Genomic DNA, 27,783 nt, shown 5'->3' on the forward strand with positions numbered 1-27,783 from the left:
CGGTTGGCAAAGCAGTTAGATGCGCATTACCGCCACCACATGGCTGGAGACAGGTAGTGTCGGTGATGTCTGAGAGGGAAAGGGAAGGAAAGGAAAGGAAAGGAAAGGAAAGGAAAGGAAAGGAAAGGAAAGGAAAGGAAAGGAAAGGAAAGGAAAGGAAAGGAAAGAAAAGAAAAGAAAAGAAAAGAAAAGAAAAGAAAAGAAAAGAAAAGGAAAGGAAAGGAAAGGAAAGGAAAGGAAAGGAAAGGAAAGGAAAGGAAAGGGTAATCGAATGCAATGCAATGAGATTTTATAAGAATTAAGATTCAGAATAATCTTATATTGTCACAGACCAATTGGTTATTGTTAAGTAAGTAAGTAAGCTGTTGTTAAAGATGTTAACGATTGTTAAAGATGTTTATTTTATTGCTTTTATTACTTACTTGTTTCTCTGGCAGCAAACACAGCATCGCTGACTGACTGACTGTTGACCTGGATGTGACGTCATAAATGCAGAGACACTGAACCGAGGAGGATTTGAACCCACATCCTTCAGATCACAGTCAGCCTGGACTTCAGATCACAGTCAGCCTGGACTTCAGATCACAGTCACACAGTCTGGGCACACCTGAACTTCAGATCACAGTCACACAGCCAGGGCACACCTGAACTTCAGATCACAGTCACACAGCCTGGGCACACCTGAACTTCAGATCACAGTCACACAGCCTGGGCACACCTGAACTTCCATGCACGGCCAAAAGAAGCTGCCTGCCGGTGTCTCTTCCGGGTTTTTAGACAGCTGCTGACAGTGAGCCTGAGTCACCATGATGCATATTCGGCCTGATTCATCCCAATTCTCTTTCTCCTTTAACTCAGAACAAACAACACCGGTACAAACAAAATACACATCAAAATATGCTGTTGATTGTGTGGAGATGTTTGATTTAGTTAACAATTAATTTGGCTTTGTGATGCACAGCTCTCAGTGTTAATGCCATCTGCATGATCCAAAGGTCAATTAACACAGCTGTGGCTCTCCGCTCCAAGAGATCAGAAAGAGAACACATTTCACTGCGGACGGTAACGTGTGGGTCTTGATTTTGGTCCCCGAGTTCAAATCCTGACAAATAGCGGACCTGAATTGTGAACGGATCCCACTCTATATAAACTTGTTTACTTTGAAATTGAAATAACAAATGTTATGGATTTCCCTCGCTACATTGGACCTATAGCTCTCACACATGCTCAGAGACTTCAGAGCAGCATTATCTGAGCACAATACATTTACAGTTACGTACCTCTTGGTATTAGCACTTATACGGGACCCCTTGAACCATCAGTATATCTGGTTTAATTTCTGTAAAAACATGTATAATTTTAATTCAGTAATTTGATTGGAAATTTTAGGAAATAAAGATATGACACTCTCTCAAAGATCTATACATTATTAAACCATAACTTCAAAATGGCAATCAAAAACAAATCATCACAAAATATTAGATCGTAAAGAAAAAATACAACTTTTTTTTTTATTGTTTCGAGATGCATCAATCTCATTTCTCCCTCTCCTGTGCAAAAAATACAATTATCTTGCATAATAGAAATATATATTTCCTCAATCAATTTTGTAGCAAAACAAACAAGCAGATACATCCAGAAGTATTGGCACCCTTTCATAATAATTAATATTAATTATGAATGAATGAATTAATATTAATTATTGGCACCCTTTCATAATGATGAACCTGAGACTGTCTAACAAAAAATGCATGATTAACCCATTTAGGATTGACATCAAAATTAAAAAAATCTTTTTAAAATGTATTTTCTTTCCTGAATAACCTCATGTTTCCATATCAGTGGTTCTCAAAAATGATATGTAATAGAGCACCGAAGTCTGACGTTACTTTCAGTAGAGGGCGTCAGTCCCCAGGTTCATGTATAGGGGTATTTTAGATCGCTTCATATAAGAACTGTGTTTGAAAAATATACCGACCATCCCGGCCTTTCTGTCAGGGGGGTGGCTGTGCGTCGTTAATGATGTCCATTAATATTTGATACAGCCAGTTTCTGGAGAACATGGAATTAATGTGGCCGCAAAAGCCTTGAAACTACATATAAAGGCAATGTCGCTGCTAATAATACGTCACGCCCAGCTGTCAACACATTGCGTTCCTGAGATTCCTCATTGACGTAAGCTCAGCTGGTGGTGACTCAACTCGTACTAACCACGAAACATTACATATCAATAAAATAAAAATAAACGTAATTAACATTACATTTCTGTTGTGCGACGGGCAGATGCAGCCACCCGCCTATACCCGGAAATGTAGTCTCTGGGTTGTTTGACTCATTTCTAACGCTTATTTTGTTACTCTTTGGGTATATCTGTACATTTCCAACTTCAGTCGATGCTTCATATCCATATGAGTGAAAAGGCCGGGATGGTCGGTTCTTATATGAAGAGATCTAAAATCCCCCCATGGGGATTATAATGCAAATAAAAAATACATGAACCTGGGGACTGACGCCCTCTTCCGACAGTGACGTCAGGACTTCGGTGCTCTATTGGCCAGGGACCTCCCCAGAAGGGTTTGAGTTAAAAACTGAAACTCTGAAACTGAAATAATTCAAAGATTTAGGCACATTTTCACGATTTTTCAAAAATAGCAAACCTACAAGTTCATAGCACGCCACTCGGTGGCACGCTATGAGCTTGTAGATCTGCTATTTTTCAATAGCTAAAGCATGACATAATGCTAACACCAAAAGGGGTTCCCGCCCAAAATGGGTTGATAATAAGCAATACAGGTAAGATTGTCAGAAGTGCTGCTTAAAGCATATTAAAAAAGGATTTGCTTTCACAGCAATTTATTTTATTTTATCGCAGCTTCATTTAAATTAAATTAATTTAACAATTCCCTTGTTGTTTGGTATACTTCCTTGGCTTTCATTGTGTTCAGTAGCATCAAATACTTCCTGATTTATTGAAATATTTCCAATTGTTTTATTTGTTTTAACTTTACTGGAGTATTTACTCCACTTACTTCTACTCCACTACATCTCAGAGGCGAATATTGCACTTTTACTCCAATTACAATTATTTGACAACATCAGTTACTAGTTAATTATTATAACAAAACATGCATTAACCTCTTCAGCCCTATTTAAACTTTCGCCATTTGAAAATAGCCTACCTACAAGCTCGCATCGCGTCGCGTTGTGAGCTTGTTGTAGGTAGGCTATTTTCAAATTAGAGCTGCTATTTTCAAAAGATCTTTACATGTAAAATGACGTGTATTTGGCCGGGGTTATTTAATCCATTAAAAAAATGTGCCCATCGTTTATGGCGACGGTTACCGACGGACCGGATGTTGTTGTGAATGTGTGTACAGTAGCAGCTACTGTAACAATAGCCACAACACTATCGATGCGATCGACAACTATAACGAGACTGTAGCGACTGGACAGCGGAGGGCCCGTCAAACACAGGATGTTTTTTCATAATTAGACGGGATGATTTAGATCGCGAGTTATTATTAATTAACGTTTTAAGATTTTCGCTGTCGTCGGCTAAACAAGGGAGGGAACATTTTACATTTTCGATGACGTGTCACTGTTGTGCAGTCACTTGGAAATGACTGAAGACATGATGTTTACTGTGATTAGGGTATAAGCTTACATTTTCATGTCACAAAAACACCACCGATTTTTGGAAATATGAATCGATTTTGAAATCGTTCATAACGGGAATGGCGATTCTAATTCGAATGGATTCTTTTTGACACCCCTAGTACTCAACGGGCTGTATTTTGCGTGTCTTAAGTACCAGGTCTTATTCCCTAACTTGAGTAAACTAAAGACCTGGGAGGCGTGATCAATGCCATTTGGCTATTCTATGAGTGGCCAAAGAGCATTGATCACGCCTCCAGGTCTTTAGTTCACTCAAGTTAGGGAATAAGACCTGGTACTTAAAAGACACGCAAAATACAGCCCAATATGTCTGGGTTCACAACGGGGCTCAACTAGACTACTACTGCATCTACTGCATATTCTCCTCCTTCTCCTCCTCCTCCTCCTTCCTCTTCTCTCTCCCCCTCCCTCTCCTCATGCCAGCGGGTGTCCCCCTGTTTCTGACGTCTCCGACGACGACCGCCCCCCCTAGCCCCCCCTCCATCACCCCCCCCACCCCCCCCACCGCCGCCCCTTCTGGGGGCTCTGGGTGAATCATCAGAAGCCTGGCTGGACCCTTCGCCGTCCGGAGGGGGCGAATCCTGTCCGTTCGCCGCGTCTCTCTCGTCCTCCCACCGCGGCTGCTGACGTCGCCTCCTCCTCCTCCTCCTCTTCCTCCTCCTCCTTCCTCCTCCTCCTCCTCCCTCGTGCTATAGTGTTTGTTTTATTTGACAAAGCACATTTAGATTTTTAGTTTTGAATAGTTTTCGTTTAGTTTTAGTCACATTTTGGTCACCTGGCTGGAATGTTTTAGTGTTAGTCTAGTTTTAGTCGACCAAATGTCACGAGGTTTTAGTCGATTCAAATGTGTTTCGGCGTGCCCTCGATTGTAACGGCTCATTTTACACCTGCTGAAAATAGCCGATCTACAAGCTTGTAGATCGGCTATTTTCAGCATGCAACCAAGCGTAAAATGACTCGTCTTTTAGTTCTACTGGAACTCTCGTCCACTAGTCCACGATCTGTTGCCGAAATTGTCAATACATTTGTGACCAGATTTGACTGAGAGCCTGCCATCGCCCAAAGTCCAGCTTTTCACCAAAATGAGTTGATAGCACAGGCAGACTCGTCACATACTAGAGCATGTCTGAAATAAGTGTCAGAGCTGAAATTGACATGTAAATATGAAATAAATGCTTAAACATGTAGCTAGGTGTAATGTTAGAGTCCACAGAAGACATGTAAATATGAAATAAATGCTTAAACATGTAGCTATAGGTGTAATGTTAGAGTCCACAGAAGACATGTAAATATAAAATAAATGCTTAAACCTGTAGCTAGGTGTAATGTTAGAGACCACAGAAGACATGAAAATATGAAATAAATGCTTAAACATGTAGCTAGGTGTAATGTTAGAGTCCACAGAAGACATGTACATATGAAATAAATGCTTAAACATGAAGCTAGGTGTAATGTTAGAGTCCACAGAAGACATGTAAATATTAAATAAATGCTTAAACATGTAGCTATAAGTGTAATGTTAGAGTCCACAGAAGACATGTAAATATGAAATAAATGCTTAAACATGTAGCTAGGTGTAATGTTAGAGTCCACAGAAGACATGTAAATATGAAATAAATATAAATGCTTAAACATGTAGCTAGGTGTAATGTTAGAGTCCACAGAAGACATGTAAATATGAAATAAATGCTTAAACATGTAGCTAGGTGTAATGTTAGAGACCACAGAAGTGAACCTTTCAAGCCTGTTTTCTCAACTCGCTGTTTCTTTGCAAGCCATATCTCCAAAACTGGTGGGTCAAACTGAACAACCAAAATGTCAATGTGAAGCTATGATTCTCTGCTTTCATATGACGAAAAAAAAATGAATCCAATGGCAGCCCCTCAGTCAAATTTAGTCACATTTAGTCATAATTGTAGTCATCATGCCTTAGTTTTTATTTTGTTTTCCTCTGTGAAAAAAGGTAGTCGATGTATAGTCAGGGCCTTGACATTAAGGCTTGTCCTGTTGTCCGGGACCACTAATAAATCTTTCCAAATTGTACTTGGTCCGTTGGTTTCATGTTTTCTAAGCCAACAAAATAGTGTCATTTTGTCAATAGTGACATTATTATGAATAGTACTGATCTATGCCTGTGTATTTGTAATACATGAAATGTATGTAAGATCACAGACATAACATTATAGGGCTATTAACTTGTTAAACTGAGAATATTCATCTAATATCCAAACCAAAAATCCATATCACCAAAACCAACTTACAGTTTAGTTGATTTAAAATGTAGCTGTGTGCTCGTGCTTCGGAACAAGGGAGATTTGTGTCCGGGAACAAGTGAATGGGAAATTATAAGGTGCCTCAAAACGTTAATGTTAAGCCCTGACCAGGGGGGCAGTCAGACAGATATTTTGTGAAGCCACTGAGGAAATCGGGATTTCCTGAAAGTTCATATAATGGCCTGTTGTGGCGCTGTCTGTCATTGGACCCAGAAAAACCCATAGCCCCATAGAAGTCCATGTATTTGGGCCCAACTTCACCTAGACTGTATTACCTTAATAAACATGGTATTCATGTACTTTCTGCTTCCAGTCACTAGTTTAAAGTCTCATTTCTAATGTCATAATATTCTTTTTGGAAAGTTATGGTCCCGTTTATAAAATAAATGACCATAAAGTCGCGTATGTTCTGAGGGGCGTGGCTACCGTTACAGTCTATGATCGGGATTCCCCTCCCACTCGAGTCAAAATAAAAACCAACGGAGAAGAAGGGGGGAAAGTCCCGCCTCGTTGTCTGGGCCAGCCAATGGGCCAGCTGGGCCAAAACGGATCTAGAAAGATGGCGACTTACAATACAAGGACTGACTGGCTTCATTTTACGTTCATGTTAGACCCGGAGAACGCTTTGTCCATATTTTTTACAGTCTATGGCCCTGACAGTTTTAGTCGACGAACACTAGCCTATACCTCGTACTGCCTGTCCTCCTCTTCGTCCTCGTCCGTGGAGCTGTCCTCGTCCGTGGAGGAGCTGTCCTCGTCTTCAGAGTCGGACTCATCAGAGTCGTCCTCTTCCAGGTAGCGGTAGCCTTTGATCTTTGTAAGGAAACAAATCAAAATGGTGACCAGGGCTGTCCGTCAGCACGGCCGCCAAACGTTATCGTGTCTGTGACGACTTATCATCGTCACACTAATAATAATGTTTTTTCTTTTGGCCTTGAACCTTGGAACATGTTACGTACGTGACCACCACAAAACTATTATACTTATTACAGAAGAGAGCAGTGAGCAAAAACATTACCAGTTCATTTACAAGAGCTATCCGAACCCAGTTCAGAAAGTGGGGATAGTTAAATTTGATTTTAAACATAAATTTGCACGGACCACTCAAAGACTGATGTGTAAATAACCATTTAAGAGCTATCTTGAGTATGAAGTGTTGTTTTCCATAAGTGGCTACAGTTACTCAGTTACTCATCCTGGCCAGAGGAGGGCGCTGGCGCCTTTTGGGACAATCTAGGCTTTGGACCTTCAACGTTATGCTGGACTCTGGCTTACTGAGAGACCGGAAGGAAGTGGTTCAGTAAGAGTACTGTTTGGCGCGATATGACAGAGCGATATGACAGAGCAATGTAAACAACTGCGCCAACAAAGGAACATTTCAGTGTTTACAACACAACCAAACGTTTATTATGTTTGCTTTTACTGTAAGCAACCCTGGCTTTTTAAAGGATGGACTTTCAAACTGGTGTTACCAGACTTAAACATTCTACATCATCAGTTTGAAAGTCCATCCTTTAAAAAGCCAGGGTTGCTTACATGATGTGTCCTTCGATAACAGGAATCCCAACGTGGAATTCTCTGGATGACAATTTAAAAGGGTTGTACAAATATTTGCCAATTTAAAATAAATTACAAAAAACCTAATATTTAGGCAATATGAAGCCGACGAATAGGTCATCTATCATTTCTTGCACGTGTCATCATTGCTCAACTTCTTGATTGTTTTGTTTTACTTTTTTGTTTCAAAAATGTTTTGTGCTGGCCGAGGGGAGATTCTCCAGCGCTTTGGCCCGGTGCTGGCCGTTCTCAAATCTTCTATGAACGTCTAGGTGTGCTGTCATGGCCCTTTGAGCACAGCATGAGAGATTATTTCAACCCATTGCCTGTAGTATAATATTAAATATTATACTTCACTCCTACTTTTGTTTTCTTCGCTTGTCTTAATTGGCACGGTGCCAAGATATTTTAGGTATGGTGCGTGACACCGGGGCAAAAAAGGTCTCTCCACCATATTTACTGCGCAAAAAACCCCAAATACAATCCGTTTTCCAGCAGAGGTTTTTGTCATTGTTTAGTTTGTCTGAGATTGTGATTGGTTACCTTGTGCCGTGGGCGGGGGATACGAGGCAGCCTGAATTTCTGATTCCTGGCCAGGCGACGTTCCATCTCCCAATAGCAGTAGCAGGCCAGCAACAGAGTGACCAATAGGATGGAGAGCTTGGCCTATAAGGAGGCGGGTACAAAGAGTGCAAAAGAGCCAATGACACGAGAGCAAAATTAATTTCATGCCACTAAAATGTGGAACGCCCTACCAACAGCCATTAAGAAATGTGAATCCCCAGACTCCTTAAAACCCATTCTGACCTGAGATCAGATTCTAAAAATGTCTTCTACATCCTGACAGTTTTCTGAAAAAGCTATGTTTCTATGTCAGTCGTTCTTCGATTTTTCAAAAATAGCAGACCTACAAGCTCATAGCGCGCCACTCGGTGGCGCGCTATGAGCTCATACAAGCTCATAGCGCGCCACTCGGTGGCGCGCTATGAGCTTGTAGATCTGCTATTTTTCAATAGCTAAAGTATAACATAATGCTAACTTTCGGTATAATACGGTATATGATGAGTTCATTTTCTTCCTCATAGAAGAGTATATCTGTGCGTCTTTAACCCATTCTGACCTGAGATCAGATTCATACGAGGTTTCCACTGGACACACACTGGTCTGATGAACCCATTCTGACCTGAGATCAGATTAAAAAAATGTCAGTAGTACAAAAAATAGCAGACCTACAAGCTCGTAGTGCACCACTCGGTGGCGCGCTATGAGCTTGTAGATCTGCTATTTTTCAATAGCTAAAGCATAACATGATGCTAACACCAAAATGGGTTCCCGTTCAGAATGGGTTAAATGTTCTGATGAATTGAAAATGGAGGACCCTCATGATATAAACTAGTCTTTTTTCCTGGTTTTATCCTCGTAGCAGTTTTATAGTATTGACCTGTATACTTTCGTTGGAACTTTACCCAGTCTGTAAACTGTGAATACAACTTTCAATCAATCAATCAATCAATCAATCAATCTTCTCAGACACATTGTAAGCACACACACAAAATGTCTATTTATCAAATTGCACTACAATTATGGGGACATAGAAGTATGTAAACAAACACGTACGGTCGCACCTTAGAGTATATATGAATAGAGACGGCACCCGAGTTCTCCTCCCGTCCACTTGCATTAAGTTGCTCAAAAGCGCATGAGGCGATTTCACTCCTCCTTGAAGGGTAGGAACAGAGTGCATTCTGGGAAGGATTGGGCCAAATCTTGAACGCGCTGTGCCGCTGACTATCATTGCACGCGTTCACGTGTGAAACAGCGTTCACGTGTCATCATGAACGTTGCGCAATGAGAGTCAACGCCAACGGACCAGAATTGGCACAGCGCTGCAATACCAAATTTGGCCACTATATGTCCATTTCGCCTCAGGGTTTTCCTCCGGGTGCCGTCTCTATTCATATACAGTATACTCTAAGGGTCGCACACACACACACACACACACACACACACACACACACACACACACACACACACACACACGCGCACACGCACCCACACACACACACACACACACACGCATACACGCACCCTCATGGGCATGTAGGGCCCGGACCAGAGGTAGACTATGAAGATGGCGATGGCCTGCCACCAGTGGTAGATGGTGTAGACGAAGTCCAGGCGCTCCTTATCCTCGTACAGCATACCTAACAGGACTGAACAGCAGCACACGGTGCTCAGGTGTTTAGATAGAAGTGTGTGTGCGTGTGTGTGTGTGTGTGTGTGTGGCATTCACTTCTAGTCATTTTTACTAGTTGACTAGTTGCCTAGTTTACTAGTCGACTAGTTTAACTACATATTATGTAAAAAACTGTGTACATTGGTGACTATAACTATAATCTACCTGATCTTGAGGCCTACAAAATCGGGAAAAAAAATATTTTATTTTAAAAATTAACCTTTTTTTTCTCCTTATCAACCAGTCAACCAGTACTAAATCACCTGTAAATCACCTGTAGATTTAGTCGACTAAAATGGCGGGCCTTGTAGCCGTCATAATAACTGATTTTACACGTGCAGAAAATAGCCGATCTACAAGCTCACAACGCGTCGCAATAAATAAATAAAAATCGTGAATGGAAATGGCTGCTTCCGTTACTCAGCTCATGGGGGCTGTAGTCCCAGACCGTTACTCAGCTCATGGGGGCTGTAGTCCCAGACCGTTACTCAGCTCATGGGGCTGTAGTCCCAGACCTTTACTCGGCTCATGGGGGCTGTAGTCCCAGACCGTTACTCAGCTCATGGGGGCTGTAGTCCCAGACCGTTACTCGGCTCATGGGGGCTGTAGTCCCAGACTATTCGGAGATTGTGGAATAGTTGTCTGTTGTCTGCACGAGAGACGAGACTATAGCCAATCCAACCGATGGATTGCTATAGGACTGTCCTAGCGCATTTCCATCAAACGAGAGAATAAACAAACACACTCACTGCTGAGGCCGGTCTTGTTCAGGGCGGTGCCGAGTCCCCAGAGCACGGAGAGCACCAGCAGGGGGCCCAGGAGGTGGGGCGCACGCGGGCTCGGGGACCACCACAGCAGCACCACCAGCAGCGCCAGGTGCACGGCGGCGCCCCCTAGCAGGCCCGCGCAGCGCGGCAGGCGCAGCAGGGACAGGGACAGGCTGGAGAACACGGACGCAGACAGGCCGTACGTCAGCACCAGCAGCCACAGCTTCTCCAGGCCCAGCGCACACACGCCATAGGACTGGGGAGAGAACACACACGCCATAGGACTGAGGAGAGAACAGAACACACGCCATAGGACTGAGGAGAGAACACACACGCCATAGGACTGAGGAGAGAACAGAAAGATCAACAACAATGTAACCCGATACGGTGTAAAACCTCACGTCAATTTCCAGGCTTTCCACCTCGAAGGAAAGCCTGGTCTGTGTTACTAAATTGCGTTCCGGAGCCACATTGACATATTACTGTCGTAGATCTACAAGCTTAAAGGGACACTTCACCCTTTTTGTAAAAAGATATATGTTAATGACGTTTAGAAGCTTTAGAACACTTTCCTGGGGGTCTTTATGTGGGTAATATGTGGTTTTAGATATTTTAAATTGTAGCAGTGAGCCCGGTGTCTCTGATGTCATGGACACTGGGCTCACTTCCTTCCTGGACTACATGTTGTCTCAGTAAGACAGCTCTCCCCCTATCCACAATGAGGAGCAGTGCACCAAATAATTATGGGAATTGTAGTCCAGGAAGGTAGTGAGACCAGTGTCCCTTTAAAAAACGCACTGCAGTGCGACACATTTTGAGCTTGTATAGATCGGCTATTTTTGCTATATTTGAATTGAAAACGTGAATCATTTTTTGCTATTTATTTTATTGGAATCCTGAAAAGTAACGTTGTTATTGAATTTCAAATGCATTTAGTTATAGTTATGTTAACTTTATGAAGACAATAACATTTTAATTATATAGTCAAGTACTAGTCATTTAATACTAGTCATGAAGTAATTGAAGCGGGTTTGGAATCTGAAAACATCTGAAATCAATACTATATCAATATCAATACTATCAGGGCCAAAACCCATTTTGGGCGGGAACCACTTTTGGTGTTAGCATTATGCTATGCTTAAGCTATTGCAAAATAGCAGATCTACAAGCTCATAGCGCGCCACTCGGTGGCGCGCTATGAGCTTGTAGATCTGCTATTTTTGAAAAATCGAAGAAAGAATCTGATCTCAGGTCAAAATGGGTTAGGTGAAGGTGTGCCAGCCAGTCAGCCCAACCCCTGATACGGTAGGTTCATACCAGGGAGAGTCCGGTGATGGCGAAGATCATCTCGAAGCCGCTGTACACAAAGAACGGGCAGAGCAGACGCAGACGGTAGTCTCTGAGATGTTTGAACGGAAGCTGGAAGATGTTCCCCCAGCCGATGCTGCGCAGGTCGATCTCCTCTGTCGGCCGGTACGCAGCACCGCACAGGAACAGGAACTATTGGACAGAGAACAGGAACTATTGGACAGAGAACAGGGACTATTGGACAGAGAACAGGAACTATTGGTCAGAGAACAGGAACTATTGGACAGAGAACAGGGACTATTGGACAGAGAACAGGAACTATTGGTCAGAGAACAGGAACTATTGGTCAGAGAACAGGAACTATTGGACAGAGAACAGGGACTATTGGACAGAGAACAGGGACTATTGGACAGAGAACAGGGACTATTGGACAGAGAACAGGAACTATTGGACAGAGAACAGGAACTATTGGACAGAGAACAGGGACTATTGGACAGAGAACAGGAACTATTGGACAGAGAATAGGGACGTGCCTTAGAGTATATACCAGTAAGACGCGCAAACGCGGGAAGCGAACGCAGCTGAGACCCTGCAGATCATGTCTGTCTGTCTGTCTGTCTGTCTGTGTGTCTGTCCCGCTGTTACTGTATATGTGGACCTGGCCCCTTTTGTGCCCATATATGGAGCTGAGTGATTTACACACTTCATATTTGGACGTATTGATGCAACACACTCCATATTTGGACGTATAGCGGGACAGACAGACACACACACAGACAGACAGACAGACATGATCTGCTAGGTCTCATAGTAAGTGCTCACTGCGTTCGCAATGAATAGAGAGGAAACCCTGAGGCGAAATGGACATAGTGGCCGAATTTGTCATTGTAGCTCGAGCCAGCGCTGCTCCGTTGACTATCATTGCGCACGTTCATGTGATTGGGGCCATGACACGTGAACGAATGTTTCATACGTGAACGCGCACAAACGGCACAATGATAGTCAACGACCAGCGCGTTCATGTTATTGGGACAATCCATGCAACTTAATGCAAGTGGATGGGAGGAGAACTCGGGTGTCTTCTCTATTCATATACTCTAAGGGAATACTGGAGAACTCGGGTCGCCGACTGTTCTTCATCTTTGCCGAGATTTCTTCCCCTTTCGCCGACTCTTCGTCACTTTCCGGTCCGAGTTCTGTCTGAGAACTCGGACGGAAAGTGACGAAGAGTCGCCGAAACGGGAAGAAATCTCGGCGCTGGAGCGCGCATCTAGCTACTGCATGATGATCATGCACGCTGATCAGACAGCAGATCAATAAAAGCATGCAAAAGCATGGACCGCTACTTTGCATTCATATTCATGTCATATTTACAGTACTACGGCCTTCACAGTGTGTGTGTGTGTGTGTGTGTGTGTGTGTGTGTGTGTGTGTGTGTGTGCCAGGAGGCGGTATGTGTGTGTGTGTGTGTGTGTGTGTGTGTGTGTGTGTGTGTGTGTGTGCGTGTGTGTGTGGGCGCGCACACAAAGTGACCTCACAATCTCCGATCATCTTAATATATTTATATACGCTCCAAAAAGCGTTCATATTTTGCGGGACAGACGGATGAGGAGCAGAAATGAAGCGCCAGCATATCGATCCATTTATCACCACGGAGAGCGCCCTGGATGAGGAGATACGAGTCATTCATGGGAGTCAATGACAAGCTAATAGTTGCACAGAGCATTAGCATACGGCAAGCGAAAAGCGAAATGCCAAAAAAACAAATAGGAATCATTCTGAATATTCTTATCTCGCCCCGTGTCGTTTGGACGTCGCTAGGACGTTACTTTAGCTTAGCTCCTCAGTGTTAGCGTCTTCTGCATTGTTAGCGTTGCTATTCAGATGTAATTCAGTCAGGAAGTAGACAGCTATTTTTCTGGTTTGGGTTTGTTTTGGTTATCGTCGTTAGCACAGTAGCTAACATTCAGAAACTTGCAGCTGCTGAAAGTGCCCCGAAACGTGGAGAATAAGCGTTGCTATTCAGATGTAATTCAGTCAGGAAGTAGACAGCTATTTTTCTGGTTTGGGTTTGTTTTGGTTATCGTCGTTAGCACAGTAGCTAACATTCAGAAACTTGCAGCTGCAGCTGCTGAAAGTGCCCCGAAACGTGGAGAATATTCGGCAGAATCTTAAGAAGATTCGCCGCGCGACGACTCTTCTTCAGATTCTGCCGAATATTCTCCACGGTTTGCCGACTTGTCTTGAGAAGTCGGCAAAAAGAGTAAATCCGCCGAGTGTTCTTGTTACCCTCTAAGGGACGTGCGCACATATTAGACATCAAAGGGGGCTTCAGCCCCTGCCCTTTTACCCGTCTGTAAAACAACTGCCCTCTCCTCCAAGACCACAAAGGCAGCATTTACTACTACGGTGAAAGAAATGTGCAGCATTTCGCGTTGAACTCATTTGTTTTTCCAAAATCCATGTCGTTTACACCTGATCAGAAAATATTCGGCAGACATTTTTAAATGCATTTTCGGCCTATTCGGTTTCGGGCCCGAATAGGCAGAAAATATATCACCGAATAGTGAATGCAATAAATGCATTCAAAAGAGCTGAATAAATGTTTTATGGACCCATAATAGTGATTATTATTTAAGTTAGGTTTCGCCATAACCATTTATTTTGCCATAAATCAGGTAGCTTTAACCCATTCTGGGTGGGAACCCCTTTTGGTGTTTTAAATAAGCATTATGTTATACTATCTACGATCTACAAGCTCATAGCGCGCTATGAGCTTGTAGGTCTGCTATCTTTTTGTTATCGTGAAAATGCGCCACAAATCTTTGAATATATATTCTTTCAGAATACTTTTTTTTCTTTTTTCGACGTCAGGTCTAAATGGATGGAAGGTACAATGCAATTGTAGGAAAGAATATATAATATTAATCATATTCGGGCCAAGAATTTCCTTCTGCTACATGGTACACATCTGCTACATGGTACACATCTGCTACATGGTACAGATCTGCTACATGGTACAGCTCTGCTACATGGTACACATCTGCTACATGGTACAGATCTGCTACATGGTACAGATCTGCTACATGGTACAGATCTGCTACATGGTACACATCTGCTACATGGTACACATCTGCTACATGGTACAGATCTGCTACATGGTACAGATCTGCTACATGGTACACATCTGCTACATGGTACACATCTGCTACATGGTACAGATCTGCTACATGGTACAGATCTGCTACATGGTACACATCTGCTACATGGTACACATCTGCTACATGGTACACATCTGCTACATGGTACACATCTGCTACATGGTACACTTCTGCTACATGGTACACATCTGCTACATGGTACAGATCCAGGCTGATCACTTACGATGATCATGGACAGGTAGGCGAAGCCCATGAGGATGCTCTCCACCTTGATGAGAAGCATGGAGCGCGGCAGCCTGGTCAGCACGGTGACGTTGAACCCTGGGATGACCCCGGTGACCGTGGCACCTGGGGGGGACAGGGAGGAGAGGGGAGGTTAAATGACCGTGACCCCTGGGGGGGACAGGGAGGAGAGGGGAGGTTAAATGACCGTGACCCCTGGGGGGACAGGGAGGAGAGGGGAGGTTAAATGACCGTGGCACCTGGGGGGGACAGGGAGGAGAGGGGAGGTTAAATGACCGTGACCCCTGGGGGGGACAGGGAGGAGAGGGGAGGTTAAATGACCGTGACCCCTGGGGGGACAGGGAGGAGAGGGGAGGTTAAATGACCGTGACCCCTGGGGGGACAGGGAGGAGAGGGGAGGTTAAATGACCGTGACCCCTGGGGGGACAGGGAGGAGAGGGGAGGTTAATCGGCGGAGATGAGGTTAGGGGATATTGCACTTGTTTGACTTTTGAACAAGTGCAATATCCCCTAACCTTTCCCCCTATATGCTGCTATAAGGACTCCTGTTGTGCAATATCTGTCTCTCAATGAACTAATGGTGCTTTTTAATTTATTTGTTTTTAAGTGGATTTTAGATTTTAATAGTATTTTTGCTCTTTTAACTAGCATACTAAAAGCCAGTGAAACGACATTTTGTTCTCTTATGCATTTTATGTATCTGCTGAAAGACAATAAAGCTATCTATCTCTTTTCAGAAAACTGTCATTGTTTGCATGTTCTCCCCGTGTCCTCTAGGGTAGGTAGGTACCCTCACAAAAAACATGCAGTAATCCTGGTCTCTAAACTGCCTCCCCCTGGCCAGCCGGGGGGCCTGATGGAGGGGAAACTCCCCCCTGTCAGGTGTAAAGGAGCAACTTGGACACTCAGGCATGAAGGAAGCATGAGTTCAAGTCCGTTGCTCTCCCCTTGTCTCCCATATATGGGGACTAGGTTGGTGGAGGGTGTGTAAAGCCCAGGATCACATTAGATGATTGACACAGGGGTGAAAAATGGGTTACAAAATCGTGGGATAAAAAATATATTTAAAAAAAAGAAAACTGTCATTATTTAGAAAACATTCTTTTGTCCTAAATGGGTTAAGTGTTTCCCCCTCAGTTGTATTCCTTCAGTCGCCACTAGGTGTCACCAGTGGGATGCTGTACTTATACCACCAGTGTTTTGACAGTTTAGTTTTAGTCATAGTCTCTTGAATAGTTTTTAATTTAACCCACTCAGGCCTGACGTCGAAATTTAATTTTTTTATTTAATTTTCTGGAAAATTTGAGCCACATTTTAAGGATTTTTCAAAAATAGCAGACCTACAAGCTCGGTGCCGCGTTACGAGCTTGTAGATCTGCTATTTTTCAATAGCTAAATTATAACATAATGTTTAAAACACCAAAAGGGGTTCCCCGCCCAAAATGGGTTAAAAGACAAAAAATGTGACACTTGTTTACAAGAGGGTCCACCTTGTACAAAATAGACACTTCTATATAGCCAAAGAACAGAACAGGAATTAACCTGTCCTGAATTAACATAAAGGACGTAAAAAATAAACATATACAGTGAGGGGATTTTACGGGGCCCAGTTTCGAATTGCAGCCGTCCGTAGGTTCCCTTTCAGCGCGGTTTTGAAGGAGCCAAGGGATTTGCATGTCTTTCTTTTTTTTTAACATATTTTTTATCCCACGATTTTGTAACCTATTTTTCACACCTGTGTCAATCATGATCCTGGGCTCTACACACCCTCCACCAACCTAGTCCCCATATATGGGGGACAAGGGGAGAGCAACGGACTTGAACTCATGCTTCCTTCATGCCTGAGTGTCCAAGTTGTTCCTTTACACCTGACAGGGGGGAGTTTCCCTGGTTGGACGTATATCACGTGTAAGGAACACGTTATTCCAACCAGTTCCTTTCCCCTCCATCAGGCGCCCCGGCTGGCCAGGGGGAGGCAGTTTAGTGACCAGGATTACTGCATGTTTTTTGTGAGGGTACCTACCCTAGGGGACACGGGGAGAACATGTGAGGGTACCTACCCTAGGGGACACGGGGAGAACATGTGAGGGTACCTACCCTAGGGGACACGGGGAGAACATGCAAACTCCACACAGAAAAGGCCCTTTCGCTAACCCCGCCTTCGGGTATGGGCACTGATGACGCGGAGGAGGAAACACGCCGCCAGCACCCACAGCGTCCCGAGCAGGGAATCGAACCCAGGACCTTCTAGCTGTGAGGCGACAGAAATGGACACGTCTTACCACAGCTCTTGACCTGGTACAGCGTGTGGTTGTAGTCATGAAGGTAGTCCTGGAGGAAGAGACGCATCGGGAACTCCGCAAACACGAAACTCAGCTGAATGAGGAAGAAGAAGAAGAGAGGCAGAGATCATCTCATTTACTTTACTTTATGTACTGTAGTATATGCTTTAGATCAGGGGTGTCAAACTCAACTTGGGGCGATCGAGGGCCGCATTGGTCAAAGGGTCACTTGATGGGGGCCACAACCAGTTGCGGACGCACGCTCGATGTCTCAGTCAATCTATCTATCTATCTATCTATCTATCTGCTAATATGCAAAGTATCTGCAGTTTATACTCGTGATATAATTATTAGCCTACAATGACAACTAATTATCTAAGGATTTAACTACCCATTGAGACCTGACACCAGATTCTACCTGAATATGGCATACTGTATACAGTACCAGGGGTCTGCGACCTTTTTGTGCCATGTTTTTATTTTCTAGATCGTCATTGTGCCATATCAACATTAACCCATTCTGACCTGAGATCAGATTCATACGAGGTTTCCACTGGACACACACTGGTCTGATGAACCCATTCTGACCTGAGATCAGATTCTAAAAATGTCAGTCGTTCTTCGATTTAAAAAAAATAGCAGACCTACAAGCTCGTAGCGAGGACCAAAATGGGTTCCCGTTCAGAATGGGTGAAATGAAGTGCCATGTTTTTATTTTCTAGATCGTCATTGTGCCATATCAACATTAATTCATTTTAATGACACCACGTGAAAAATAATTCCAACATATTTTGCTTGTCCACAAATATAAAGTTTTTCCTTCTTTTTTTTAATATTTCTTTCACATTGTTATAATGATCATTATAGAGTCAGGGTAATAACAAGAGTTCCGTTTGAATGAATGTAGAATGCAGGATGTAATTTACACACAAATGTGAGGGATTTATTTGACTGCATTCTTTTAAATAGTTTATTTAAAACCAAAGATACTCTCTCACACACTTGCGAGTGTGCCAGTGAACACTCTCCTTTGTGCCAATGTTGGCACTGGTTCCCCTGGCATATACTGTATATGCAGCATAGGCTATATTGAATACATAGGACCCAAATGGACACAAAACGTTTTGGTGAAAGGGCCTTTCTGTGTGGAGTTTGCATGTTCTCCCCGTGCCCCCTAGGGTAGATACCCTCACAAAAAACATGCAGTAATCCTGGTCTCTAAACTGCCTCCCCCTGGCCAGCCGGGGCGCCTGATGGAGGGGAAAGGAACTGGTTGGAATAACGTGTTCCTTCCACGCGCTACGTCCAACCAGGGAAACTCCCCCCTGTCAGGTGTAAAGGAGCAACTTGGACACTCAGGCATGAAGGAAGCATGAGTTCAAGTCCGTTGCTCTCCCCTTGTCCCCCATATATGGGGACTAGGTTGGTGGAGGGTGTGTGTTGGTGCTATCCTTATGGCTCTATTTTGGTCCATACTAAACCCCTTATCCCTAAACTACGTTGCCTTTTTTTTCTTCCTTTTTACTATTTTGAAAAAAACAAAAACATTTTTGAATAGTTAAAATAGCCAATCTACAAGCTCACAACGTGTCGATGTATAGATCAGCTATAGTTGAACTATTCGAACGTGATATGGACGAAAACAGATGATATAGATATTCCTGTTACGTTCTTAGCTTAATTATACATGTTTCATGACTACTTTTTAGTTTTACGTATGTAATGTATTTCCATGCTTTTTGTTATTGCTTAACGTAAATCGCTCTGGATTAAGAGCGTCTGATAAATGCCTAAATTGTAAATTGTAAGTGTTTGACTGTTGCTGTTTTACATTTCTGTCTAATAAAGTATTTAAATCAATCAATCAATCAATCAAACCAAACAGGTTCAGCCACCATTAACCCATTTTGGTTTTAGCATTGTGTTATGATTTAGCTATTGAAAAATAGCAGATCTACAAGCTCATAGCGCGCCACCGAGTGGCGCGCTACGAGCTTGTAGGTCTGCTATTTAAAAGAAATAGACTGAACGACTGACATAGAAACATAGCTTTTTCAGAAAACTGTCAGGATGTAGAAGACATTTTTTTAATCTGATCTCAGGTCAGACTCACGTAGAATATGACGTAGAAGACTTTTTTTTAAATCTGATCTCAGGTCAGAGTGGGTCAGACTCACGTTGAATATGATGTAGAAGACATCTTTATAATCTGATCTCAGGTCAGATTAACTCACGTTGAATATGATGTAGAAGACGGACTGGAACACGATGACGTAGCCGTGGCTCGCCCCTTTAGGAAGCTTCTTCTGCTCCTGGAACTGCTCGTCTTTGTAGTTCACAAACTCATAGTACTGTTGGGCCATCCTGGGGGGGGGGGGGGGAGAGAGAGAGAGAGAGAGAGAGAGAGAGATGAGAGAGAGAAGAGAGAGAGAGAGAGAGAGAGAGAGAGAGAAAGAGAGAGAGAGAGAGTAAAATTAAGCAATAAGCCACGAGAGGTCTCAGGTTACCGGGTATTTTACACTTATATTTTTTATCCCACGATTTTGTAACCCATTTTTCACCCCTGTGTCAATCATCTACTGTGATCCTGGGCTCTACACACCCTCCACCAACCTAGTCCCCATATATGGGGGACAAGGGGAGAGCAACGGACTTGAACTCATGCTTCCTTCATGCCTGAGTGTCCAAGTTGCTCCTTTACACCTGACAGGGGGGGGGAGTTTCCCTGGTTGGACGTACATATAGCGCGTGGAAAGAACACGTTATTCCAACCAGTTCCTTTCCCCTCCATCAGGCGCCCCGGCTGGCCAGGGGGAGGCAGTTTAGAGACCAGGATTACTGCATGTTTTTGTTAGGGTACCTACCCTAGGGGACACGGGGGAGAACATGCAAACTCCACACAGAAAGGCCCTTTCGCCAACCCCGCCTTCGGGTATGGGCACTGATGACGCGGAGGAGGAAACACGCCGCCAGCATCCAGTGTCCCGAGGACAGCGAACCCAGGACCTTCTAGCTGTGAGGCGACTGACCAGCCAATCAGAATCAAGTATTGGAACTACCCGTTTTAGAACAAGACTTTTATATCGTCGCTGTCAGGCAGAAACCTTGTATGTTCAAAACGGTCACTTGTCAGGAAACAGAAAACCATTACCTGTTTCCCAATGAGAGAGAGAGAGAGAGAGAGAGAGAGAGAGAGAGAGAGAGAGAGAGAGAGAGAGACAGACAGAGAGAGAGAGAGAGAGAGAGAGAGAGAGAGAGAGAGAGAGAGAGAGAGAGAGAGAGAGAGAGAGAGAGAGAGAGAGCAAATATTGACTGATTGATTGAACATTGTATTTACAGTTTGCAGACTGGGTACAGTTAAAACGAAAGTACAGGTCAACACAAAAGGATAAAGCCAGAAAAAGCACAAAGGCTTTTGTTTTGTTTTACATCAGGGTCCCCCAACTTCAATTCATCAGAACATTTAACCCATTTTGAGGCGGGAACCCCTTCTGGCATTATGTCATGCTTTAGCTATTGAAAAATAGCAGATCTACAAAGCTCATAGCGTGCCACCGAGTGGCGCGCTACGAGCTTGTAGATCTGCTATTTTTGAAAAATCGAAGAACGACTGACATAGACACATAGCTTTGCTTTTTCAGAAAACTGTCAGGATGTAGAAGAACATTTTTTAGAATCTGATCTCAGGTCAAAATGGGTAAAGACGTACAAATATACACTTCTATGAAAAATCAAAATAAATCATCATACAGTTACAGTCTCTCTATCTCTCTCTCCTCACCTTGTGATATAGTGCCCCAACGAGGCCCAGAGAGGCACAATGGCTACACCAATGGCGACGGCCGATGGAACGAGGGTGTAGTATCGCTCCCAGTAATTGGTCGATACAAAGAGGGCGTAGATTCCAGAAGCCAGGAACATCATCCACTTAGTACCTAAGAATCTGAGAGAGAGAGAGAGACAGAGAGAGACAGAGAGAGAGAGAGAGAGAGAGAGAGAGAGAGAGAGAGAGAGAGAGAGAGAGAGAGAGAGAGAGAGAGAGATTAAAGAAATATAAAACCATTACCTGTGTCTCCCAATGCATCAAGTGTTGTTAGTGCTTTTATGGTTCAATATTAATAAAAGCAACAGACACACTTAACCACCACAACTAACGATTATTTTCATAATTGACTCATCTGCCGATAATCGGTTTAATCGGATTATGACACTTATTTAGCTATCACCTTAAACATATATATTTTAGGTTATTTTAGACATTCAGTTCTAACTAACAAAAAATATAATTCATTCAAAAATTAATTTGATTAGCTGCTGATTAGGCTGCTATTCAAATAAAAGACAAAATAAAAATGTATGAAAGCAACTCATGGTGTCTTTAGGCTTATTCATACATTTGATTAAAGAATAGCTACACATGTGTCAGTCTAGAAGGAACAGAACTCTTCTGAACTCAAACAGGTAATTTAAAAATAAACATTCAAGCCATATGTTTTATACTTGATACTATAATCGTTATGTGTCATATTTTGCTCTGCAGTCGCTACTGTACAACTATCATCAGATTGTAAGGGAAGAGAGATGGATCACTTCTCTTTAGTTTAGTCGCACTTAACACTGGAAAACTATGGTTATAAACTATGGTTAAGTGGGAAATAAATATCATTTATAATGATGAATTGCAAAAAAACTAGTGATTAGTTGCCGATTCGATTAATCAATTACCAAATTAGTTGATGACTAATTGAATAATCGATTAATCGATGAATCGTTGCAGCCTGTCTTGTACAGCAGTGTGTGTGTGTGTGTGCGTGCCTACCTGATGAGTACAGGCGTGTACAGTAGGCCTACGATAGGCGTGACGTTGATGCCCATCATCATCTTGTGGTCGATGTCCTCCAGGCCCATGTTACTGTACTTCACCTCTCTGTAGGTGATGTCATAGTGCAGGATGAGCTGCATCTGCAACAGGCCTGGACGCACGCACACACGCACGCACGCACGCACACACACGGACACATGCATGCACGGACACACACACGGACACGGTTAAGGTATAGAACTGCCAATCATAGATTGTGCATTCACTGTATCAGGATATATATATACGATGTGAATATATTGGATCACGATACAATACTTATAATCTTTCTTATCCCAAATAATTATGGAGCCTGGCCAGGGAGAGAGGCCTTCTGTGGCCAAGCGTGGGTCCGACCGACTCAACAGCGGGCACTCCACCCCCCGCGGTGGAACGTCTGTGTCGAATTTGAAGTTGGTGGGGCGAACGGTTCTCGAGTTACGTGGATTTCAGATGTACACACACACACACACACACACACACACACACACACACACACATTGGCCCTCATTTATCAATCGAGTGTAAAATCTGCCACAGATTCGAGTGCAGGTTTCGTAGTACACCCACGTCGCCAAGGCATTTATAAAGTGATCGCAAACAGCTGATCCTTCCTTAATTTCGTCCTGACGTTAATAAATGTGACGGCTGAAATCTATCTGGCACGCCCTATGAAATCAAGCCTCGCCCTCGTTTTTGCGACATGAACAATCACAATACGACGGCTGGTAAGTTTGGTAACTAGGGTTACAGGAAAAAATACGTTTCTCCCGTGCCTTGCTGCCCACACCCCCCTCTCGACACACACACACACACACACACACACACACACACACACACACACACACACACACAAACAGACGCACACGCAACTTGCAAGCCGAACTAACTGGTGTCTTGTTAAATAAATAAAGAACGAACACCTGCATGAATTAAATAAAGTTGTAGGCCTAGCTGTCTATTTCCCTCTCACCTCGCTTGCCTTGCTGTCATGTCCACGCATGCACGCATATACAATTATACATGACACATCGACATCGCATCGCCATGAATGGAATTAGGCTGGCCTATATTAATTTTACCCATTTGTGCGCAGTGCACGGCGAAGACTGCGCACTGCTGTGATATTAAAGTCCTGTAGGTGACTGCCGACATGATAGCCTAGCTCTCTCATGCACACAGACGCACGCACGCACACGCAACTTGCAACTTGTTGTATCTTAAATAAATAAACCTGCATGAATTAAATAAAGCTGTAGGTCTGTTTCTCCTCTCGCTTCGCTTCCCCCTTGCTGCCCGCCTCACCCCCCCCCGCACGCACGCTGACGCACATATCGCAATTTGCAAGCAACTGTCACTGTGTGTTGTTAGTTGTACAGTTATATTAAATTATTAAAGTATTTTTAATTTAATATACAACAAGATCTATTAGTGAACGAAAACCTGAACCTGTGAACCATGAATTAAATAACAAATAGGCGCGCGCGCACACACACACACACACACACACACACACACACACACACACACACACACACGCTGCTGTTTTGCATAGGTGCTGCTCCTCGATCCTGATCCTGTCCTGTCTGCCTGTCTGTCTGTCCGTGACACCGTGATCAACTGACCATGCACGTTCGACAGTCTATTTAGATTGCCTCACAGTCGCTAGTCGCTGCAGTGGATAGGCTGTCAACTCAACTCAACTGTCAATATATGAATGTGCAGCTAAAACCGTAGCCCATGTGGCTGGCACTGGAGGAGTGGTGGTGGTGGGCTGGCTGGGTAGCCTACATCTCCGATGCGGTTCCCACTTGCGCTGGCGGTACATTTGGCATTCGAGCGACGCTTCGGGTTTATTAAACGAGGAGGAGATTGCACATGTAACTCCAGAAAGACATCGGCCTACTGTAGATTAGGCTACAGTATATAGGCTACCCATGCATGTTGGGACTCTCCGCAGCTGCAGGCAGCACTGCACTATAGGCTATACTTTCCAACGTCATGGAAATATTCCAGCACAGACAGCCCAAATCCTCGCATGTATGCGCTCATGCAAAACACTGTTTAAATGGCTTAAATCAAGTGCGATTTTAATTGTAAAGTTGGAAAGCTCCTATAAATTTAATATGACACAAAGACACATCTTGTAGGTCCATTCCTTTTTCTTTTTCTTTTTTTACATGTAGCCCATATACATACAGTTTTATATTAACATTTTAGGAGTGAATACATATGTTTCGATGCCTTTGGCAGCCTCTCAGCTGGTCAAACAATGCTGCTCCGCCGTTCTGCGACAGAAAAACATGCGTACGCCAGCTGAGGAGCAAACGTGGAAATTGAACGTTGTCACGTTCAATTTCAAGCTTTGGCGGAAATGGTAAATGTCAAAAATGTCGGTAATTTCGGCGTGCACCCATATTTTGGCGTACGCACGGTTGATAAATGAGGGCCATAGACTTGGTGCATTTAAGACACACACACACACACACACACACACACACACACACACGCACAGACTTCATCCAACACACCCATGTAGATGCTAGTGTAGACCATCATGCCTCCCACACTGACCCATGTAGATGCTAGTGTAGACCATCATGCCTCCCACACTGACCCATGTAGATGCTATAGACCATCATGCCTCCCACGCTGGCTGCCAGGACGTTCTTGATGACTTCCAGCCTCTTGCGTCGGTAGAAGCGCCTCTCCTCCTCCTCCTCGTCATACTCTGCCTGAGGGCCCAGGAACTCTTCCATCTGACACACGGGACAGACAGGAGGGAGGAGACGAGGGGGACATGAGGACATGAAGACATGGTGGAGGACATGAGGACATGATGGAGGAAGGAGGGATGAGAGGGGGACATGAGGACATGATGGAGGGATGAGAGGGGGACATGAGGACATGATGGAGGGATGAGAGGGGGACATGAGGACATGAGGACATGGTGACATGATGGAGGAATGAGCAGCTCTTACCGGTTCCTCTGCGTTCCCCTCTGGGTCGACGTTAACCAGTTGGGCGTCAGGCTGGTCCATCTCTGGGGCCATCTCCTCTGGGTCGGACTCGAACAGAGGGGCATCAGGGGGGTCCATCTCTGGGACTATGTCCTCTGGGTCGACCAGAGGGGCATCAGGGGGGTCCATCTCTGGGACTATGTCCTCTGCATCCGCTCCCTCCATCTGACAGCCAGGAGGAGGAGTTTACACTGAGTTTAATATCATATCGTTCATCTTTATCATATCATCTTTATCATATCATTGCTGTTGGGAGGAAACCACCTATTTTTAAGGTGTTGGCATAAATCAGTGCTAGCTTTAGTTTATGTCTGTGTGTTGGTTAAAAAACAATACATTGAACCAACACAAAGCGCTCTGGACAACACCTCTTAACTCTATCATTGGACCCTCAAACTCCACCACCTCTCTCTCCCCCTCTCAATATATAAAGTCACAATATCAACTTTGATGAGGCAGTATTGCCTTATTAAAACATATATATATATATATATATATATATTTTTTAATAAGGCAATACTGCCTTATTAAAAAATCTTCATTTCCAGAAAGAAATACATTTTGGAGTTACGTGGTTAGGTGGTTAGTGTGTGCTACAGCTGACATTTATGCATCCATTTGGAAGTTATCCAAGATTAAGATTCATTATACATACGGTACATTACTGCTTTTGACATCATTGACTGTTATAAAACAGCATTCATAGGCAACATCCTTAAGATACGTCTGGGCAATTTTAGGCAGGCGCGATTCATACTCCTATTTTAGAGCCGAATAAAAGTCGGTTCGGCTCTGTAGAGCCTACAATGTGACGTCATTTGAGGTTCGGGGGGGGGGGGGGGGGGGGGGGGGTGCTGGCTTTTTGTGATTGTCTTTTATTGTCTCTTACTTACATAATTTTAATCAGCCAATATTTATTAGTATGGTTTAACTTGGGGATAAATTATGATAACAATAAATCTCAGCTCACTGAGACAATGCCGCTGCAGTGTGGTCCCATTCTGTAAGGGAAGCCCTTTTGGTGTTTTAAGCATTATGTTATACTTAACTATATGCTATTTTTTGAAGAATCGTGTAAATGTGGTGCAAATCTTTGAATATATATTCTTTCAGAGCGAACGTTTTTAACTCAAATCTTTGCTTCTGGGGGGGGGGGGGGGGCCCTGGAACTATTTTCAATATTACATATAGTTTTTGGGGTCCTTGACATGAAATATTGAGCACCACTGATATAGAAACATGAGGTTTTTTAGAAAACGGTTAGGATTTAGAAGACTTTTTTTTAAATTCCGACGTCAGGTTCGATGTCAGGTCTAAATGACCATCATATTATGGCAATGATTTTCTGGAATCCTGCCAAGTTATGAAATGGGACTTATAATTTCCTCCCTCTTCCACAGTAGGCTTACTACTTGTATAGTTGTTACTGTCGCTGTCTGTCACTTTATATTTTAAACACGGCTTCGTGGGTGAGAGCAGAGCTAGCTGGTCCATAGCTCGCCTCTCGTTGCAATGCCGTTGGCTAGAGCTATGGACCAGAGGTAGGTGCAGCAAACTCTCAAAACCTAATTTTCAATGAGCCTACATTGCATGAAATCATGTATAGGCCTACTGTGGTGATATTTAAGATTAATTAATTTTATATTTATTAAATTAAACTGACATGAAAGTCAATTAACTCATGAGAAATTGTACACTAAATTAATAGAAAATAAATATTAACTCAGTTGAAAACCAGTTAGGATTGCGTATGTGTGTGTGTGTGTGTGTGTGTGTGTGTGTGTGTGTGTGTGTGTGTGTGTGTGTGTGTGTGCGTGTGAGACTGTGTGGGGGACTGTGTGTGGGTGTCATTTTTATTACGATAGGCCAAATGTTAGTAAATGCAAAATAATAAGAGTTAAAAATAGAAGCTAATGAATCCGTCGATAGGGTATTGATTGATAGGTGGGCGGTCAAGTGTCATTCGTCAAGAATGAAGTTCATTGCAGACGTGTTTATAGCTACGGGTGAAACGAAACTTAACAGTAATAATAAAGATTATAACTTACATTAGTCGATGTAACTTTGTTTGTTATATGCCAGCATCTCTGCAATACTGCTCCATACTGACAGCCACACACACACACACACACACACACACACACACACACATACAGCACAGTTAATTATTACCCTTTGTTAGTGTTTGTTATTTAACAACAACAATACATACTACGAGAAAAGGATTTGGACTTACCATCTTTGCTGGTGCGCGCTGCCTGGATCATGGGTCTCTACAGTACGTCTCATGATAGAACTGCACGATTATTTTATTGGTACACTTCCCCTTTCTCACGTAAAAGTGAACCATAAATAAAATAAAAACTCCCGGCGGTGGAAATGAAACCTGTTCGTCTTCAC

The 27,783-nt window shown here is 43.4% G+C and overlaps 1 protein-coding gene across 1 annotated transcript; it reads right to left on the reverse strand.

Moving 5' to 3' along the window:
* Nucleotides 1-625: 625 nt before the first annotated feature.
* Nucleotides 626-27,783, reverse strand: unc93b1 (unc-93 homolog B1, TLR signaling regulator; the record flags this gene model as incomplete). Its single annotated transcript, XM_080759044.1, has 16 exons — nucleotides 27,620-27,783; nucleotides 27,432-27,488; nucleotides 25,345-25,548; nucleotides 24,981-25,122; nucleotides 22,322-22,475; nucleotides 21,284-21,445; nucleotides 19,737-19,866; nucleotides 17,503-17,596; nucleotides 15,201-15,325; nucleotides 11,826-12,008; nucleotides 10,491-10,764; nucleotides 9,594-9,718; nucleotides 8,049-8,171; nucleotides 6,636-6,761; nucleotides 4,121-4,364; nucleotides 626-681 (listed from the first exon to the last, which is right to left on the reverse strand). The coding sequence occupies exons 1-16, from the start codon at nucleotides 27,620-27,622 to the stop codon at nucleotides 626-628; spliced, it is 2,202 nt and encodes a 733-aa protein (XP_080615170.1). The 5' UTR covers nucleotides 27,623-27,783.

The sequence above is a fragment of the Protomyctophum bolini genome (genome assembly GCF_963924005.1).
Source record: "Protomyctophum bolini genome assembly, chromosome: 3".
Classification (NCBI taxonomy): Eukaryota; Metazoa; Chordata; class Actinopteri; order Myctophiformes; family Myctophidae; genus Protomyctophum; species Protomyctophum bolini.